The sequence below is a fragment of the Callorhinus ursinus genome, unplaced genomic scaffold (assembly GCF_003265705.2).
Source record: "Callorhinus ursinus isolate GAN/ISIS: 27379988/994484 unplaced genomic scaffold, GSC_fseal_2.0 scaffold13, whole genome shotgun sequence".
Classification (NCBI taxonomy): Eukaryota; Metazoa; Chordata; class Mammalia; order Carnivora; family Otariidae; genus Callorhinus; species Callorhinus ursinus.
This window is the reverse complement of record NW_027397075.1, coordinates 44,895,525-44,914,193: the sequence shown is the minus strand read 5'-3', so window position 1 is coordinate 44,914,193 and position 18,669 is coordinate 44,895,525. Positions and strand designations below refer to the sequence as shown.

The 18,669-nt window shown below is 39.4% G+C and overlaps 1 protein-coding gene across 6 annotated transcripts in view; it reads left to right on the top strand.

Moving 5' to 3' along the window:
* Window positions 1–18,669, top strand: part of KCNK2 (potassium two pore domain channel subfamily K member 2) — a 223,208-nt gene that overhangs the window by 160,820 nt on the left and 43,719 nt on the right. For all 6 annotated transcript variants that reach the window (XM_025878010.2, XM_073900170.1, XM_073900169.1 and 3 more), the window contains exon 6: window positions 13,530–13,669. In XM_025878010.2, coding sequence (XP_025733795.1) covers window positions 13,530–13,669 — 140 coding nt within the window. The remainder of the gene's footprint in view (window positions 1–13,529; window positions 13,670–18,669) is intronic.

Below are 18,669 nucleotides of genomic sequence, written 5' to 3'. Positions count from 1 at the left end.
GTCTTTGGAATTTCATATTTGTATGGATTCCCTGCCCACACACCTATTAAATTTTATTTCCCCCATTGAATCTGTCTCATGTCAATTTGACTCTAAGTCCAGCTAGAAGGACCATAGGGCAGGGGAAGGTCTTCCTCCCTGAGCAAAGCTTACTGAGTTAATCAGGCTTTATGCTTAGTGCCTTATGCTTCTCTATACAGAAAATATAATTTTGGATTTTCCAAGGTAAAATTCTTCTGGTACTTTTACCTTTACTAAATTTTCAAATTTTCACAGCTGTATAATACTTTGTCATCACATTTCTTAACTCGGGAAGAACATATTTGTATATCTCATATTAAGAATTAAGCTTTCTTAGAATTATGTTTCAAAGTCATTATCGGAAATGAAGTTTTTAGTAACCAAACTATTGCTCTTCCTTATAACTGAAAACATGACTCATTCGGTGGAGTGCTTAGAGCTTCCTTAATGGAGGGGAATTTTATCATGAAACATATAAATCTCTGTTGGAAAATCATGGCAGGTTTTTTTTTTAAAGATTTTATTTATTTATTCATGAGAGACAGAGAGAGGCAGAGGGAGAAGCAGGCTCCCAAGGAGCAGGGAGCCTGATGCGGGACTCGATCCCAGGACCCTGGGATAATGACCTGAGCCGAAGGCAGACGCTTAGCCATCTGAGCCACCCAGGCACCCCGTGGCACGTTTTTGCTTCAAAATAGTTCTAGCAGAGATCCTCTAGAAAACAGTTCCTGGGGTTTTGCAACTATGTCAGTGGCCAGTTCTTAAACTTGCTGTTATTGAACTGATCAATGACAGTAAAAATTTGCCAGGAATTCAACAGATAAGAAGGAAAGTAGCTGATGAGGAGTGAGGTCTACTGAAGAACATTCACCACCACCACCCAATGTCTCAGAAAAAAATTGCTTTTGTCAGAAAGGGAGGGTTTATGTGACTCCCAGGGAGATGTATTATAGTCACCATTCTTCTGTTTATTCAGGTATTTAGCGAGCCCATATTGCGTATTAGATACTGTGCTTACCACTTAGTGATAATGACTGCTCTCTTTCCTTTTCCTTTGGGACAGAATGTTTGAAATTCGGGAGCAAAAATTAAATTCAATAGGGAACTTTTCTTTTCTTCCTGGTAGTGAATGACTGTTTTGTTTTGTTTTTAAAGATTTTATTTATTTATTTGACAGAGAGACACAGCTAGAGAGGGAACACAAGCAGGGGGAGGGGGAGAGGGAGAAGCAGGCTTCCTGCTGAGCAGGGAGCCCAATGCGGGGCTCAATCCCAGGACCCCAGGATCATGACCTGAGCCGAAGGCAGACGTTTAATGACTTAGCCACCCAGGCGCCCCTAACTGTTTTATAATACAGGAAAATACTGCAAAGAGTCTGGCCACCCCCAGATTCAGCCAGTGACTCTCAGAGAACTCATAAGAGAACAGATAGTGTCTGCATGATTAATTAAATGGGATTTGATCCAAATGATCCAGAAGTCCGAGGATCTGAGGACAAACCGAGAAGTTATTTAACTTTTCAGATTCAGAATGGATATATAAAAGCGTTGTGGAAACGTGCAGAAAAAAATGAGAAGGAAAACATTCAGGGATTGATAGTTATGGCTTAGTGAGACAGGCAGTAAATTGTACTAAGTGTAATGAAAAAGGCTCCAAATTGCTCTATGTTGAGACTTTTAATGGTTATTTCTAGGTATAACAATTATGCACATCTTAAATACTATAGATTTCCATCCTTGTAAAGGATGAGTGAGTGACAATGTGTTGATCTTTCTTTGTGATCATGAAACTCTTGCTCTTCAAATGGCTGTTTTCCTAAATTTAGACCAAGTACCTAGCAGGAAATGGACATCTTGAATGCTGAAATTAAAAATCCCAAAAATATAGGTTCAAACTCTAGAGATGTTTAGTTACCATTTTTTTTGCCTTTTGTTTTTCTGACTTAATAGCATATGAGAAGTTTGGTCTAGTAGGTGAGCTATGGTTTAATACTGAAGTCATACCTTCCGTTGGTAAAAAAAAAAAAAAAAAAAAAAAAAAAAAAAAAGCAGAATTTACATTATTGAAAGAGCCTCTTAGGTCTTGAAGCCCCGAGAAAACTCTTCATTCAGTTAAATTGCTTTACTGTAACAAAGAAAAGCATGCTAAAGCAGAAAATAAGTTCCCCCCTTTATAGGATAGTTTTATTTAATAATAGTAAAGCTAAACAAAAAAATTAAAATCAATATTTGATATCTAAACTAAAATACTTGAAGACTGGTATAAAGAAATGCCCATTTTCTTTAGAACAAAGTTCTATGTATCTATATTCTATAATACAAATATCATTTTAAACCAGAGGAGGGGGGCATGGCGTTGATGATTTTAGTTCCGAATAGCTAGATGATTCTTTAAATCCAGAATATATCTTTTTTTTTTCTTTACAAATATTCTGTGGTTCAGAAGCATCTCAGGGAAAGAAAATTAAAAGTAGGAGAGGGCATCGCATTCTCAAGTTCCTTGGAGCAGAATAGGGCCAACTAGTAGAAACTGTTGGAATGAGGACAGAAGCAAGGTAGGGAGGCGCCTGATGAAATAGTGATGCGGGAGAGTGAGGTTCTTGTCTCATGCAGTGGAAGAATGAATCTTGAGGACAATGGAGAGTGAGTAAAGCGATAGAAGTTTATTAAGCAAGGATACAGGAAAAAAAGCTCTCGGGAGTGAGAGGGATCCCAGCAGGGTTGCCACTGAGGGCTTTTAGGGATGGTCTTTTAAAGAAAGCTAGCCAGGGAACTTAAATCTATTTAACATCTCTATTGATAGCACCATTGAGTAAGGACTAGTGATACACCTTCAATGGCTTACTTCCTTTTTCGGGTCTGGTAATTGGAGGTTGGTCACAAGTAGCTGTTAGAACAAGACCTCCCCTCTGACACCGAGGACAGGATGGTCTGGTTTGTTCCCTTTTCTCTGCTTTCTTTTCATCTCCCACATTTTGAATTTTGTGAGCCTGATCCCATGGCCCCTACCTATCTCTCCCTACCCAGCCCCACCTGTCCCTTATTCCTCCCCCTGGAATAGTAACCCTAACTGCCCTCAGGGAATGGGATGATGGGATGATGACCGCTCTAGCAGCTTCCTGCTGAAATGGGGCGGCAGGCTGCGCAGCAGTTAGAATCTCTCCAGGGATTGGTCCAGGTGTCCACGGTATGGCTTCAGGGGGTCATGATGGACAACAAATGGTACATGCATCAGCACATGCAAAAGGATAAACCTAAAACAAGCATTAGGCCCCAAATTATGAATACACCCCTTAGATAAGATCCCCAATTATTAATTTTGTCAAATAGATCAGTGGATATTTTGATTTTATTTAATTGATCCCAAATGTCCCCTATTGATTGGGACACCTTGTGGGAGTTATCTGTAATGTTAAAACCACATGTGAGGAAATTCCTCACACCCCAAATGGTGTAGCAAGAGTAGAGAGTCAATAGTGGCATGGTTCTCGAGAAGTCCCTCTCTGACTTAAGTTTTGGCTGAGTGCATCTAGTGCCTGGAAAGGATCATTTAGAGTCCGGCTGAGCAAGCAGACTGTTTTGCTTATTTTATATTGCAGTCCTTTCGTAAGTCCTGGAAGCCCATAGTGAGCTTTGAGGCTTTTTTCTTCTTTTTTTTCTTTTTTTGAATTGAGACTCTTTTTACCAGGAGGGCTGTTGTATGCTTGGCTAAAGTCTTTGTTTGTAATTGTACCTCAGTAGAGGTGGCTTCTAGGATAAATATGACTAAGGAATAAAACAGTCAAGAAGTTCTCTGTTTGAGGTCTAGCTTGAGCAGTATTGTAATTACAATGAATCACTGGCAAGCGGGAGAAGCCTTGTCTCAGGAGATAAGGGCATCCCCAAGTACATTATCCAATCGAATCATAAGGAAAGTGGGGTCATCATTTCCATAATAAGTCTATAAATTAACCCCATGCAGTGGGGTATGCTCTGGCTTTAAAGGACCAATTTCGTTATCCCAGCCACACAAAATTGGTCAAAGTGCTAGCTGAATTACATAAACGCTGGGGAATAATCCCATTTTTTTTTAGTTCAAATAATCATATGATCATGGGGTCGTGTTATTATCCCCACAGAATAAAAAGCATGAAGATTGTCTATATGAGCTATTGTGGCAATTTCTCTGACGTTTACCTCAAGTTGTCTAGTTAGGTAAACAACATTCAAAGACAATCAGAACTAAAATTTAACATCCTCAAAGGCATGTTATTGAAACATAATTTCCCCTCTATAATAACCCTCATTTTTAACCAGAGGTAGCCAATCAGGACTAATATATTTGCAAAACAAGTCCAGCTTTAACATACTTGGCCTAATTATTTACATAAGCTCAGCAAGAATAGTGAAAGATCATGTAGAGTTATCTTTTAGAATCTGCTTTGCTGGAACTTTTATAAGGAATCTCTAGATTGAACTTTTAGTAGTCTCTCCAGGCCAGAAGCCAAGCCAAGTACTTGCCATCAGACATGCCTGCAATACTTGTAGATTTGGGTGAATTTCTCTTGAGGTCCCCAATATATCCTGAGGTTCCTACACGTGCCAGGAAGTGACATTCTTTACTCATCTGGTGAGGCTGCTGGGAACTCTATAAGCAAGGTATCAGGCCAACATTTCCAAGGGGCTTTACGGCTCCAGGTTTTGTAAAGCCAGCCTTGGTTCCTTAAAGCTGTTTGGTCATATCTGAGTCTATGCATGTCTCTCTCAAATACGACATTCCAGTCAAAGCCTTGGTAAAATAACCAGTGTTTCCAATGGTGTCCTGTTACAAGGAGAACAGATTCTCATTGAACTTAGGCAAATGATTATGTTTGCCATGGAAGAAAGCTTATTGAGACCTTTTGAATTTCAGAGGGTTTAGGTAGAGAGAAATGTTAAATGCTTTAATGCTTTTGTTTACACATGAATACTTTATCACACTTTTGTAAGTCATAGATATCTTGAGAGAAAGTTTACTTAATCTGGGAGAATAAACATTAGAGAACCAGCAGTGTTTCAAAAGAGTCACAAAACTATAATCAACTTTTAGTTCATTTAGTCCCACTTTACTAATTCTTGTTTAGTTTGAATGCAGCTTTAGTTCTAGAAATTCTTACCCATTTCTGTTTTTTAATCTTAAAGATATTGAATACCTGAAAAAAAAAGATATCGAATACCTGTATTTGTCCTAAAAACCCTTTATATGAATCTCCTTGGAGATGGATGTCTTTTTGCAAGAGAATAACTATAAATGACAAAAATTCAGAATGGATATGGTTAAAGATTAAAACATATTAAAACTTTAAGAATTGCATATCATCTCTAGAATGGTTATAGCATTTACCCGAACAACATAACCTAAGGCTTATCATTTGTTTAACAGTGCTTCTGGAGTAACTTAACATACCAAATAAAAAGCCTAATGAGTTAAAGAGACTTCATTTATAATTTAAATCTTGGAAAAGTTGTTAAAGCCTTAGAAAGTTTAAAAGCACATGCCTAAATAGGATTAGGGATCCTCAAAAATCTGATAAAGGCAAAACATAGAAACTGGTTTTTCTGGACAGGCAAAGAGAAAACAACTGTTTTTTAAAGAGCAGATCAATTAATTCAAGAAAACTTGGTCTATTGAACTGAGAGAAAGCACACTTTTAATCTTATACGAGTGTACTTTAAAATCATTTATTTCGGGCGCCTGGGTGGCTCAGATGGTTAAGCGTCTGCCTTCGGCTCAGGTCATGATCCCAGGGTCCTGGGATCGAGTCCCGCATCGGGCTCCCTGCTCCTTGGGAGCCTGCTTCTCCCTCTGCTTCTCTCTCCCTCTGTCTCTCTCATGAATAAATGAATAAAATCTTTAAAAAAAAAATCATTTATTTCAATCTTAGTCCGTCCTGACCACATTTAAAATTGCTTTCCAAAAATTTCCCTTCTCAAACCTTCTACAACTTTCCTTTGCATTCAGATTTTGTCCCAAGCCATTTCTTTTCAAACAACCAGTCTCCATTTAGGACAAAATTACCTTCTTTTACCTTCAACAAAAATGTATTCCCATTCCTTATGTCTTTCTTACATATCTTCTATTTTTCTACATACAGAGTTGTTTCCCTTATTTCCATCAGTCTTAATTACATTTAACAGAATTTTGCATTCTTAGAAACCTTAGTCTCCAGTGAAAACTAAGTAGTAACCAGTTGTGAACTGTTACACAAAAACTTTAGACGGCAAATTTGTGAATCAGTTAAGCAAAAAGCATGTTTACCAACAGACTTAAATATCCTTAGTTTCTTTGCAATAAGTAGTCAAAAGCACAAACCTACGTCCAGTAATCAATGATTTAGCAGCTTATCCCATTTGGAAAAGACCTAAATGTCCAATGAATTTAATCCCATTTGTCATCCTAACAAAACTTTAAAGTTTCAGGTTACTAAAAGACTTTGAAACCTATCTTAACAATTACCCATGAAAACATTAAGCATCATTTTAAGTCATCCTTCTGCTAACAAACTGCAGTAGAGACAACTTGGACTTACTTGGCCTTCGATAGATTTTGGTGGAATAGAAGTTTCATATTTAATGTTGATAATTTTGAAGACATGTCTATTTTAAGTAAGCCAACAAACTTAAATTAGTTTAAATACCTAGTTATGTTCCACCTGCGCCCATTTTTGTAACAAGTCAATCAGTTTGTTCCCCGTCATCAATTTTACCTGAGACACAGGTGGGGGAATCTCAAGTGAGCAATGTATGCAGACCACACCCAAAGTGGTGCAGAAATGGGTGGAGAGAGAGGGGGAGACAGAAGACGCAAAGTACACCCAGAAGACAGAGAAAAAGGGTTCCCAGTTCTGAAGCTCATCCACTTGGACCAATGAGTAAACGCCATGTTTTTCCACCAGCAAGTGGAAATAGGTAGTCCATGTCAGGCCGGAGAAGAGAGGGAATTTCCCTGAAACAAAGGGAGTTTCAGCAGCTGCTTGGAAATATTCCTTAAAGTCCCCGTCCTGAGGTAGACTAACCACAGATGGCTCTACTTATAGCCATTAACGTGGGAAATGAGTGAGGTAGAGGCCCCCACATCTATTAGGAGGAACAGTGAGGGAGAGTCAGGGTCCCCTTTGCTAGGGAGGGCCTGTGTTTCCTCCAGCAACCTAGGTTTATTTGAAGGAGGCCTATTTAGACAATTATCCAATATGTCAGAAGGGAGTTTACTGGTCTGGTTACCACCAAACACGTTCTGCACGAGGCCTCTAGGCCTGGGTCCTGATTTAAAGCCCTGAAAGCCTGGATGGATCTAGGGGTAGCTCCATCTATTCGCCTTGTTTCCTGCAGAAGAGACCTGATAGATCCCACCCTGGCCATGCAGTGAGCATTGCAGGAGCTCAGTCTTTTCCTAAATTTGCAATCCAAATTGTTTCCAGTGGGTTAAAAGGCACCCCAAGGGAGAGTCCTTGGGAACTGAAGAAGAGACCATGCCTTGTCGTGAAGGTCACGCCTTATTTTATTTTGCCTTAAAGAACCCGCCGTGTTCAACCCATGGGAAACACTAGAAAAGTCTTACAAGGAGAAATTACCCAATTTCGCAGTACCCAATCCAGAGAGGTCCCCTCAGAGGATGGTTTGTTTCCCATCTCCAGATCCCAGTAGGAGTCAGTTACCCCGTACCTGTTATGGAGAGGTGACTATGAAGGCATCTACATACCAGCTATCGCCTACGAACCAAGGCGTCCCATGGTTTCCTACCCAAGGTCAAAGAGTGGCCTAACATCTTGGGTTGAGGAGGGCTCAGGCCAGCAGGAGTAGCCACTCTTACCTGTCTGTCACCTGATCCTCTTTTTCTCCTCTGGATTCCGCCCCCCCCCCAAAAAAATCTGGCCTAATCATAAGGCTTTGGTGACGTTAATAGTTTAAACCTTGATATTCTTTTTAGAAGGCTAAGAATGCAAGTGAAACAGCTAGGGTCTCTTAGTGGGAGTCCTGTTCTGCTTATGGATGAGGCTTCCCTGGGGTGTGACCCCCAGGGCCAGGTCTCTATCCTTTCACGTGTCTCAGAGACCCCAAGATCACCCATGGTGACCAAAGGGCAGGTTCTGAGCGCTGGATTGCCAGTCCTTACGTGCGCTCCCCGATGAATCTTATACAGAGTAGGAAATCCTTGTAATGACCTCATTCTTCGGAGCTCTCTGGATTGAACCCTCATTTTTGGTCACGTAAATGCGCTTGCTTTCCTAGCACCATGGTGCCTTATGAGTCAGGCCCGTTATTAGCCAATTTCCAATTATGCTTCCTCACCTCACCCCGTGAGCGCTTTTCCTGTCCATCCTGAACCAAGTTCTCACGAAAGACACTTTTAAATGAAATTTACCATTTCTAAATACCATTTCTTCAGGAATAAAAGCTTATAATCATAGTGGTATGATCACCGGAGATTGGAAGAACCTGAGGCAAAGTCCCTGAGGTGGGAGAAAGCCACTCAAGAAAAGTCAATGAAGAGAAAGCAGAGCTGGGTAGGGTTAGGCCAACATTCCCTTCTTTTGAGAAAGGGGGATTGACCAAACCTTTCTCCAGAAGCCTGTCACCTGAGACTTAAGACCAGTGGCTGCTCTATTAACCTTTAATTGGCTGACAGGTACCCAGTTTTGTTGCTTGTTAAAAGAGGTCATCTAAGGGAGAAACTTCTCCCAGGAAAGAAAAGAGTCCGCCTTTACTCACCCTTCGATGGGAGTGATCCTGGGTTTCGGCACCAGAATGATGCAGGGGAGTGAGGTTCTTGTCTCATGCAGTCGAAGAATGAATCTCGCGGACAACGGGGAGTAAAGCGAGAGAAGTTATATTAAGTGAGGATACAGGAAAAAAGCTCTCAGGAGTGAGATGAATCCCAACAGGGTTGTCACTGAGGGCTCTCAAGGATGGTCTTTTATAGAAAGCTAGCCAGGGAACTTAAATATGTTTAACATCTCTATTGATAGCACCTTCAATGGCGTACTTCCTTTTTAGGGTCTGGTAATTCTAGGTTGGTCACAAGTAGCTGTTAGAGTGAGACCTCCCCTCTGACACCTAGGATGGTCTGGTTTGTTCCCTTATCTCTGGTTTCCTTTCATCTCCCACATTTTGAATTTTGTGAGCCTGATCACATCCCCTTACGTAGCCCCACCTGTCCCTTATTCAGTAGTACTTATCTTCAGACCCACCTGGTTTCCAGGTAAGACCGTTGAGGAGGAGGGGAAAGAGGCAGTGATTATCAGCTTTGTTTGACTTAGTGTTTCTAGCCCTAGCTAAGTGTCTACCATGCAGTATGGACACAAAGGGCTGGTGGATAAATGATAGGGAAGGACAGCAGCTGAGATCACAGGTGGCATGGACAACCTGGTCAATGGGGAAAAGGCTGTGTTTTGGAGCCAGGGAGCCCTGAGTTTGAATTCTAGTTCTGCTGCCTCCTTTCCTGTGTGGCCTGACACACGTTCTTTTACCTACTGAGACTATGACTCCTCTATTTTAAGTGGGGCTACTTACTGTTGGGATTTCTAGGAGCCAATACAAAAATGGTCTTTTACTCCTCAGTTCTGAACAGACTATGAGAGTGATAGCAATTGAATTATCAGCTTAATTACTGATAAATGCAGCCAGAGAAGTGGCTTAAATCTATAGTGAATGGTCTTACTAATAGCCCTGTCCTAGAAATCAGTGGAAATGGAGGAGTGGGAATACAGCTCCCCTCACCACTTGCCCCCCAGGGCTTTAGGGTGGAATGATTTCATTTAGGTGGGCAATCAGGAAGTCTTACTTTTCACTCTTCTCTCTCAATCAGATTTTGGAATATTTCAGAAATCAGCTGAAATGAGCATAGACTGGGCGATATAGGACTAGCAGGGCCTTTATTTAAAAAAACCTGTATGTGCCTGCTATAGCCTCATGGGCTGTTCTGCCCCCTAAGCAGTGATTCTTTGGGGCCAGGTAGGAGATGGCTTTGTTAATGCTAGATGGAGGGATTGTTCCAAGCAAATGTTTAGGAAACCCACTATTGCTAAAATGGGTTCCTAGCAATAATGCCATAAGTAATAATAACAGTAATAATAGTAATAAACCTTTCCTGAGCTATATTTTTAGAAGTTTAATCTGCTAGATCAGATTAGATTCTGGCTGATCTCCTTATTTAAGCACTAAGGAGAAATCCAGAGAAAAAAGGCGCCATCACATATCATGAGCGTCAGGAAGAGATTTACGTTACTATTTGGAACAGTTTGTAAGATTCCTGGAACCTTTGTACCTCCACCCTTCTTTGCTATTTTCATTACCATCTGTCTGCTCTCCTATAAGGATTAGCTAGAAAGGTCTGAAAATGGAAAGGACTTGTGTGTGTATTTTCAGTAGCAACAAACAGCCGTGAGGTGACCGATCCTGCCAAGTGGGTGAGGAGCCCAGGGGGGGAGAGTGGGTCGTAGCATCCTGCAGGCTACATCTCAGGAGTCTGTGGAAGGAGGGGAAAAAATAGAGTAGTCGAGTGGAGATGGGGGTGGGGGACACAGGCAGTGAATCCAGGACAGAGAAATTACCCTAGGTTCTTAATCAGCGAGAGACCCACCCATGTTCAGATTTCCCGAATTTAGCTAGACTAAAATTGATGCTTACAACAGCCAGAAAAAATTTTTGTTGGCATTTCCTGATTTAAAAATAAGACTAACAGCTCCTTTTAAGTGAGTTATCCTAATATTACAGATATTTTAATTTGGATTCTTGGATCAAGTGGATGAAATAATGTGGAAATTAATTCATAAATCTTGGCAACCAGGAAGTGAATAGGACTTGTGAGTTGTTGGACAACACTCCTGTGTACATTAGTTTTTCCCAAATCCTTTGACCACTGATATTTTATCCTAAGAGTGGGAATGGGAAACACTCTCCACCCCCATGCTCAGGCTTAGAATCCACTGGAACTTGTGGGATGAACATTTTACCCAAATATAGACCTTTCGGTGATTAAGCTAATTTACTCTTCTCAAACTGTGACATCCTGTTTATAAGAAAGAAGACTTCTAAAAAGTCATCTTGAGTATGAACTAACTTCTAAAGTCAACATGTTGGTGAACTTATGTGTTAAGTGAGTCACAACTATTTGGATGAAGATTTTTCTGGTTTTGAAAGAGAAAGTACTTGGAAAAAAATGTCATTTTGGTTTCAATGAAATGGAAACCTTTGAAAAATGGAATTCGCTAGCGAGCCTATCATATGACAAGTTTCCACACACACTTCTTAAGTCACTTCTCTGAATTTGTAGAGCTGCTACCCCCCTGGGCCAAGTCTTAACCATCACGAGATGCCTTTGGCCTCCACAATCCTTCCCAGAAATGATACTTTTTAAAATTCTACACAAGGTAAAATTTCTACAATATTTTGAAAGTCACATTATTTACTTTGGAAACTGGGTTTTTAAAATTATTTTTTTGTCCCCAAAGCAAGCTGAACCTGTGTCTATTCATATTACTTGCCTGATAGAAAAATGTTCTCTTTTTACTCTGACCTTTTGATATTTGAAAATGTCATTGCAGGCAACTCAAAGTCTAATTTATTGCTATGTTATATTCAGTATTTTATATCTGATTTTAATGTGTACTTGCTATTTATTAGCAGTTCTTCTGAACATATGGGTTGGATTTTTGTGACTTGAGTGCATCCATGACCCCTCTCAGCATCCCATCTCTGTGTCGTTCTCACTACAGTCCTTATTTCCTGCTCTGCCCTGTTACACATTATATCTTTATTTAAGGATCCTGCTGTATACTTCCACCTGCTGCTACCTCAAGCACTTCAGACCTATCATGTACCAGTTTGAATTACCTTTTTCTAAGTTTATTTATTTATTAATCTCTATACCCAAAGCGGGGCTTGAACTCACAACCCCATGATCAAGAGTCAGTGTTCTTCTAACTGAGCCAGCACCCCCCTCCTCACTTTTTTTTAATCCCTGTTCCTTCCCCTACATTTCCTGTTCAGTGGCTAGTATCCTCTCCCAAAAGAGGGACTCTGGTCATCCGAGAGCCCTTCCTTGACGATGCTGCCTCTACCACCTTTTCCTTCCATTCCAGCCCTAACTCAGGCACAATAAACTCTTGGCTAGTTCGGAACAAAAGTTTCTCATGGGACTTCCCTGTCGACCTTCCTTCTCTGCAGCTGGATCTTTCCATGCATATGGTCAAACATGAATAGAAGACTTATCATCTATAAACTTTACCTATGCCCCATTGCGTCAGGAGCAAGTTTTTACAAGCTGACACAACTCATTTTTTCTAGATTCCTCTCTTCTGCCCATCTACTCCCTGGCCCCCATCCATATGTAGCATTAGCTACCAAAAGTCCTTTGAGTATGTCGTATATTTTTACGCTGAATTTTTCTCTGTTTTGATCTTCATTACTGAAGACTCCCTTTCTCTCTTCTCACCTTTCCCCTTCCAGAAGTAAAAAAAAAAAAAAAATCCTTTCTTTCATGTCCTCTCGTAAGCACTTTTTTTAAAAATTCGTTTTTGCTGTCACTTGATCTACCCCATTATGAATGATTGTCTCTGTGAGGCTTTCTCAGGGTAAATTATGAATTTCTCAAGAGAGAGACTTGTTTCTCTCTCTTCTGAAGAGAAGTGTTGGAGCGTTTGGGAGTTACTAAGTGCTCCATTAATATGTGCTGAAGTAGGGATGTGTTGAAATGTATTCAGATTCTCATAGGTGCAGTTTCTGTATCAAATGGATGGAGAAGTAACAAAGGTTACAGTAAAGCAGAAGAGCTCCTTTGCTAATTTTTTCTTGAGAGCCAAGGATTTAAATATGTGACATATATGGGAATTCCTCTGAAAAGTCCAAGAATAATGAATGGCAGTATCATCTGCAAATCACTCTTTGTTCCGATTAGCCTACCAAGGCATTGTCTCAGACTTTTGTTATCAATCCATTGTACTGGTGATTTTAGAATAAGAACCACTTTCGGTCCAGGTCGACTTTTAATTGATTGGTTAGCATGTATTGATTGGGTAGCATGAATTGATTGGCAGTAATGTAAATATGCTAAGTTGAATGCATACCCAAAAAAGTGCCATTTCTATCTTCTACTTGTTACAGTAGAGGTGGAAAGAGAAACTAGTACACGTGCAATACTTAAGTGCTAGACTAGTTGAGGCAGATTATAATAAACAAAAAAGAAACAGAACAAAGAAAAATCATTATGACCTGGAGATGTAATGAAAGGTCTCATTAAGAAGAACGTAGTGACTAAATATAACACTTGGATGTTAGCTAATGGGAATTAAAATAAAAACTTAAGAGAAAAAAGAACCTAGTGACTGGTTCTTGAAAAATAGATACAGACAGGAAAGAATCCCAAATGAAGAAAATAATGTGGAGGTTTGTTTTGTAAGCCACAATTCAGTTGATACTTTTAGCAAATATCCATATTGTTTACTTTCATATGAATATGAAGCTATTTTGTTCTGCTTTATTTTTCTCACACAGGTGGATCAGATATTGAATATCTAGACTTCTATAAGCCTGTCGTGTGGTTTTGGATCCTTGTAGGGCTTGCTTACTTTGCAGCTGTCCTGAGCATGATTGGAGACTGGCTCCGAGTGATATCAAAAAAGACAAAGGAAGAGGTAAGAATTAAGGAGTGTGCAAAAAATACTCCTATTTAGCTAATTCAGTAAATGTTATTTTTCATCTTTTTTGACATTTATTTTTTATTTAAGATTTTTAATATTTATGTTTGGTGTGAATTTGCTGTATGTTAAGTGTAATTCAGTTAACAGATACTTGCTAAACACCCTTATGTACCAGGTGCTGAGGCTAATTTATAATGAAAAAAGATAATTTAAAATATTTTCCTCACTATTTCTTCTTTTTTCTTTTGTTTCATTTTTTTTTCTTAAGGGCACAAGGTAAATGTTATTCCATAAAGAGAAATACAATAGAAAATATTTATGTCAAAATGTCAATAGCATGGAAAAGTGAATGTATCATATAATATTGAATTTTTTTTTACTATATTGAATTATTTCCTTCTTTCTTATGTCCCTATAAACCTGTGCAAGTACACATAGGTATGTATACATTATGTGCCCAAAGCTGTATGCCTTATGGCCAAGTTCCCTGTGTACAGATTTCAGGTGTTCAAAAAGATACTGTTTTACCCATTTTATACAACTATACATATAGAAATGAACATTAGAATTTTGACCCATGAAGTTTTGGAAAGTTTAAAATTTCAATCTTGTTCTTGAAATTTTATACTTTGGAAATTACATTTGGATTTCATAGTTACAGGTCCAGAAGTATTATCAGTTAAGTGTGACAGAGTAGTGTCTTATTACAAATTCTGAATTTTTGGTTTTTTGGTGTTAGCTAACTTTACCAATTTTTTTAGAGAACAAATCTGCAAAACCTGCAACAATTGTATCCATTGTCTTCCTCTAATTATCCCTCCATTTCATCATCCAGTGATGTTCATATGCCAGGAGACACCAGGGCCCAAATCTTTGATACAGCAAGCCAGATTCTTTAAACATAAACCTAAAAGAAACAGAATAAGATAGGAAATGATAAAATTAGTTTCTCTCTACAAATAAATACTTTCTTTGAAACTCTTCATCATGTAAGTTCTTATCAGTGCCCACAGTGCCTATAAGGAATTAGACTGTGAGTTATCCAGCACTTCCCTTCATGGGTATCCTATTTCTCAGTTAGGAATTCACATAGTCTGTATGCATTAATCTATATCTTAGTTGCACCATAAAACCAAAATCTTTTATTATCAACAAATCAGCAAGACAATGTGCTTGACATTCTGGTTTAAATCATGTAAAAAGTTCTGCTTTGAACAGGACACCAGTCGATTTTTTTTTTAAGATTTTATTTATTTGACAGAGAGAGACACAGCGAAAGAGAGAACACAAGCAGGGGGAGTGGGAGAGGGAGAAGCAGGCTTCCCATGGAGCAGGGAGCCCGATGTGGGCTTGATGTGGGGCTTGATCCCAGGACCCTGGGATCATGACCTGAGCCGAAGGCAGATGCTTAACAACTGAGTCACTCAGGCACCCCAGGACCCCAATTGATTTGTCTCCATCTTAGTTAGACTCATTGTGTGTGTGTGTGTGTGTGTGTTAGGGAGGGAATGAATGTGAGGGAAAGAGAGAGAGAATATTGTTAATTGTTTGAACTTCAGTGTACTTTTAAGGATCTTGAGATGCTAAGGGAAAAAAGGAAATTGTAACTAGGAAATGTTTTGGATAACATAAAAAAAAAACCCTCAAACATCTAGCCATAAACTGGCTCTTAAGTGAATGTTAAAAACATACACACGTTTATTTTTTTAATTAATTAACTTTTAAAATTTGTGTATAGTTGACACACAATGTTATATTAGTTTTGGGTGTACAACATAGTGATTTAATATTTTTATACAAGTGTAGCTACCATCTATGACCATACAAAGCTACTACAATGTTGACTATATTCCCTATGCTGTACCTTATATGCCTGTGGACCTACTCATTCCATAACTGGAAGCCTGTATCTCCCACTCCCCTTCACCCATTGTGCCCCTCCTCCCACCCCCTTCCCTCTGGCAACCACCAGTTTGTTCTCCGTATTTATTGGTCTGATTCTGACAGGCATTTATTTTGTAAATAAAATAGAACTGAACAGATCTTCTACAGTTAGATAGGAAAAGTTTTGTGAAAGACACATACATATTATAAATACACTATACGTTATATACATACATGCATATATAAATACTAAGACTATTGTGGATCCCAGTCAAAAAGTGTGAAAGCCACTAAGGCACATGTAGAAAAGGGGGAAATTGTATTTTTATGATGCTGGTATAGATTATTTGATCAAAGTTTAAAACCTGTACTATTAAAAAACCAGTGCTTTCTGTGCTAGGACTAGCTGGTACAAAGCATGAACACAGTTAGTTCTCCAGAGTAGTGAGATAACAATCTGCCTTAGTCGGCTCGGGCCGCCGTAACCGAATACCATTGACTGAAGGGCTTAAACAACAGACATTTATTTTCTCACAGTTGTGGAGGCTGGAAGTTCATAATCAAGGTGCCAGCAAGGTTAGTTTCTGGTCAGATCTCTCTCCTCAGTTTACGGATACTGCCTTCTCCCCGTGGTCTTTACGTGGTCTTTTCTCTGAGTACCTGCCTGGAGAGAGAGTTCCAGTAGCTTTTCCTCTTCTTGTAAGGACATCAGTCAGCCCTGTAGACTCAGGGATGCACCTTTATGACCTCATTTAACCTTAATTACATCCTGAAAGGTCCATCTCCAAAGACAGTCACATTGGGGGTTTAGGGCTTCAACTTAAGCATCTTTAGAGGACACATTTGGGGCCGTAACACCATCCTTTGAAATAAAGTGAAATTTCTACGTTACCTGGCTATATTTAACAAGAAAAACAGGTTCACGTGCTTTCCTATGCGTGATCTTCATGATTCTCAAACAGAAGTATGAGATTTATCACTGTGTTTTTGTACTTTTAAACACTGAAAAGTAGTAAACCTTTTTTTTCTTTTTCTTACCATAAGTCTTTGAGATTTCACCTGACCTTCGGACTCACATGTGGTTCTGGTGACTGCATCTGTAGAAAGCTTCTGTGAGTAAAGGCCACGAGCAAAATTTACTGTGAGCCTTCCTGGAGCTGCTCTGGGCGGTTGAGCCAATTAAAATGGAGCCGCCAGTTTGAGCAGATGTGTGTTTTCTAATTTATTTATAATGCAGTTTAGGGAAAGGACAGAGTTGAGTTACGGATTCAACAGAGGAATGTGAAGAAAGAAAGGGACAGACAATTTATAACTGATCTATAGATGATCAGAGCCAAAGGTTTTACAAACGGAAATACTACAAAAATGTCTACAGCGATGGAAGAAGGATTATTCGATCATTTTATTTTGAAATAACTCCCGAAAGGGCCTAATTAAATAAAACACAACTAAATACATTAGAGTTGTCATCTTTACGTAGATGGACCATGCATGCCAGGTGACTGTTCTCTGTGTATTCCTTACCTTCTGTCCCTAAACCATTCCAGATACTGTACCCTTTACAAACCTTCTACATGTTCAGAAGCAACAAGGTTATATCTAGTTTTCAGTCTTGATGAATAAAAATGCTGCATATTTGGGAGCCTGGGTGGCTCAGTTGGTTAAGCGACTGCCTTCAGCTCAGGTCATGATCCTGGAGTCCCGGGATCGAGTCCCACATCGGGCTCCCTGCTTGGCAGGGAGTCTGCTTCTCCCTCTGACCCTCCCCCCTCTCATGTGCTCTCTCTCTCTCATTCTCTCTCTTTCTCAAATAAATAAATAAAATCTTAAAAAAAAAATGCTGCATATTTTTGATCACTTGAAATTCTGTCTATTAAAAATGTAATGTAGAATAATCAAAATAATATATAGCATTAAATTTGCAAGTGATAATACTAAAACATACATTTTCCCCAAATGAGAGTATTTTGCCTAATAATGTCTGTTATGTATTTAAAAAAATACATCCTTAAACCATATCAGTTGAGTATAAATATATACATCTAATCATATGTGGCCTTATTTCTGGGTTTTTTTATGCTAAAGCATATTTTGTTTCCAGTGAGGACGAATTTTAATGAAAATATGGTTAGAAATAAGGAAAATTCGTTTTTAATGAACATGCTGAAATAAAATATGTCAGTATAGCTAATCCATCTGAAATATTTGCAAAAGAAATGGTTAGTTGAAGCAATACTGCATTGTTTCAAAATGTCACACATAATTATAGTTGATCTGCATTCCTCAAGGGAAATAATAATGACCTCAATCCTTTTTCCATGGAGACACATGAGTTTCTGTAAAAGTGTTTATTTGTCTCATTATTTTTAAAAGTTTAATGGAGAGTAGGCGCATGTTCAACAAGAAGAATTGTATGACTAATTATCTTTTCCTTTTAAGCCATCTACCCTCTTCTGAGGAAATGATGTTTCCATTTAGAAAATAAAGATTACTTAGGTATTCTGGATAATACAATAAAACCACTATCTGAGGCAGGTATAATAAAAAGAAAAACGTGACCACAAAAGTCAGAAGGGAAATTCTGAAGTAAGCACAGAACCGTGCATCCTTCTTATGCATCATTTTCTACTGTTTACAGGCCTTCCATTTGAAAAGCCTGTGATTTCTGCATAGGTCTTGTATTGATTGATGTATATGTTCCCATGTCTGGAGTGTTCCTGCCCGTATGTGAGACGAGCACCCCCACGTCCCCCCCAACCCCCAGCATGCCAGTGTTGTCAGACCGCATGGCCCTGCAGCTGGCCACAGTGAGCGGACAGCCAAGCATCACGTCTTTACCAACGTCATGTGTTTTCCTCTCCAGAGGCGTTCGTGCTAATGGAGATGCTCATGTTAGCAGGCTGGCCTTACATCATAGTCAAAACTGCCTTTGGTTGGGAGGCTGTGGTGCCAGAAGGCTCGCAAGACTGTGCCTGGAATTTAGTTGGCTCCAGGGGGCCTGAGAATATGGAGGAAGGCTTAGCTGGCAGCAGCATTTGGTCTTTCCCAGACCTCATGGGGGATGGTGAGGCCTCCTGTGAAAGAGCTGGGACTAGGCAGCCGTTTTTCCT